At 37.1% G+C, this 2,329-nt stretch overlaps 1 protein-coding gene across 1 annotated transcript; it reads left to right on the top strand.

Moving 5' to 3' along the window:
* Positions 1 to 625: 625 nt before the first annotated feature.
* LOC308426167 (olfactory receptor 1468-like) lies at positions 626 to 1,564 on the top strand (the record flags this gene model as incomplete). Its single annotated transcript, XM_080923926.1, has 1 exon — positions 626 to 1,564. One exon carries the CDS (start codon positions 626 to 628, stop codon positions 1,562 to 1,564), a length of 939 nt encoding a protein of 312 aa, XP_080780052.1.
* Positions 1,565 to 2,329: the final 765 nt, after the last annotated feature.

Below are 2,329 nucleotides of genomic sequence, written 5' to 3'. Positions count from 1 at the left end.
TTTCTGACAAAAAAAAACTTTCTTTTACTGTACTATCAGAAACTGGAAAGGTAAAAGAAAGATAAATGCTTTAGTAGACAATAAATGGAATAAATGAATTTCAGTTGAAGCTTTTGAGCTTTTGAATCCTACCATGCATGCAATGAATCGAAGGTGATTAGCTAACCGCAGAGCAGAAATTTGTATGTTATAAAGACATACATGTCTGAGTTTGAAGTGGCATTCTAATGCATTGGAGTATGGGAGTTTTTCTTAAAGCACAATTATATTAAATTGTGTTGATAAAGTTTATCCAAACCCACCAAAAATATCAATGTATAAAATCACATAAAGCAAATTCCAAAAGATAATTGAGCAGGAAGCAAGAAAGGGAAGATTTTGGCATTCTTTCTTTCAATAGAAATGCTTAGCAGTATTTATAAAAGGATTGGAGAAAAAAATCAGTTAAAGAAAAGTTAAGAATAATTATTAATTATTTTAGTGAGTAGAGACATGTAGAGTTCTGAGATTATATTTTCTAAGATGGTAGTCAGATCCATTGTTGTGTAATACATACCTTAGATATATGTTGATCTTTTTGTTTTAAAAGATGCTTTTTTTTTCAGTAGGATACTGGAGAGAAAGAATGATTATGAACAACCAAACTGTCATCTCCCAGTTCATCCTCCTGGGCCTACCCATCCCCCCAGAGTACCAGCACTTGTTCTATGCTCTGTTCCTGGCCATGTACCTCACCACCATCCTGGGGAACCTCATCATCATCATCCTCATTCTTCTGGACTCCCATCTCCACACACCCATGTACTTGTTTCTCAGCAACTTGTCCTTCTCTGATCTCTGCTTTTCCTCTGTCACAATGCCCAAGTTGCTTCAAAACATGCAAAGCCAGGACACATCCATCTCCTATGCAGGTTGTCTGACACAAATGTATTTTTCCATGGTTTTTGCAGGCATGGAGATCTTCCTTCTTGTGTCTATGGCTTATGACCGCTATGTGGCCATCTGTCTTCCCCTTCACTACACCAGCATCATGAGCCCCAAGCTCTGTCTGTGTGTAGAGGTGCTCTGCTGGGTATTTAATGTGCTGTATTCTATGTTACATACCCTACTCTTGGCTAGATTATCATTCTGTAAAGACGATGTGATCCCACACTTTTTCTGTGATATATCTGCCCTGCTCAAGTTGGCCTGCTCTGACACATATATTAATGAACTACTGATATTTATCTTGGGAGGACTTCTTATTGTCATCCCATTCTTACTCATTATTGCTTCCTATGTACAAATTGTCTCCTCCATTCTAAAGATTTCATCTACTCGAGCTATCCACAAGGTCTTCTCCACCTGTGGCTCCCACCTGTCTGTGGTGACCCTGTTTTATGGGACAGTCATTGGTCTGTACTTATGTCCATCAGCTAACATCTCTACTGTGAAGGAGACGGTCATGTCCCTGATGTACACAGTGGTGACTCCCATGCTGAATCCTTTCATCTATAGCCTGAGGAACAGAGATATAAAGGAGTCTCTTGTAAGAGTCCTTATTATGAAAAAAAAATCTTTATAATGGAAACACTGGGATTTTTACTTAATTATCTAGAGAATAAATTGATATTAATATTACAAAACATTCTTCGAAGGGGACCCACATACAAAAATATACTACATAATAATCCCATTTGTAAAAGAAAGTTTTTCAAAGTAGTTCATGTAGGGAAAGAGACCTTGATGAACCAGTAATGCCATCCTAAACCTTGAATATGTGATTCTATAAAATCATAAGGTAAGAGCTAATATTTTATTAGATTCTATTCCCTACATTCTTCTTATTGTTATAAAAATAGATTGCTCTTTCATACAATACATGCCAGCCACATTTTCTGCTCCCTCCACTCCTTTTAGTTAATCCTACCTTTCCTGACCTCAAACTTACTCCCTCTCCCTTTCATCTGCTAAACTCTAAAACTAAATACCACAAAACAAGATACAATAAGAAAAGGTAAAAGCCCTTATATCAAGGAAAGACAAGACAACACAATAGGAGGAAAAGACTCTTAAGATGGGGCAAAAGACAGAGATTATTCTGATCCCGATGTTTGTAGTCTCACAAAACACCAAGTTAACAGCCCTTAGGCTCTAACTCTCAGGCTGATAATCTTAAATGTTTAATGGATTCATCTCGACAGACTCTCTGGCACATTTTACCTAACCCTCCTTCAAGATATCTCAATTCCAATATTCCTGGAAAAGCTATGAATAGTTGTCAACACAATGTCCTGAACTTGCAGGGATGAACGTTGTTATTCTAAGGTTGTCTTTCTGAAAATTTTAA

Source organism: Micromys minutus (genome assembly GCF_963924665.1).
Source record: "Micromys minutus genome assembly, chromosome: 10".
Taxonomy (NCBI): domain Eukaryota; kingdom Metazoa; phylum Chordata; class Mammalia; order Rodentia; family Muridae; genus Micromys; species Micromys minutus.
The sequence above is the reverse complement of the archived record's forward strand: the minus strand, read 5'-3'. Positions and strand labels throughout refer to the sequence as shown.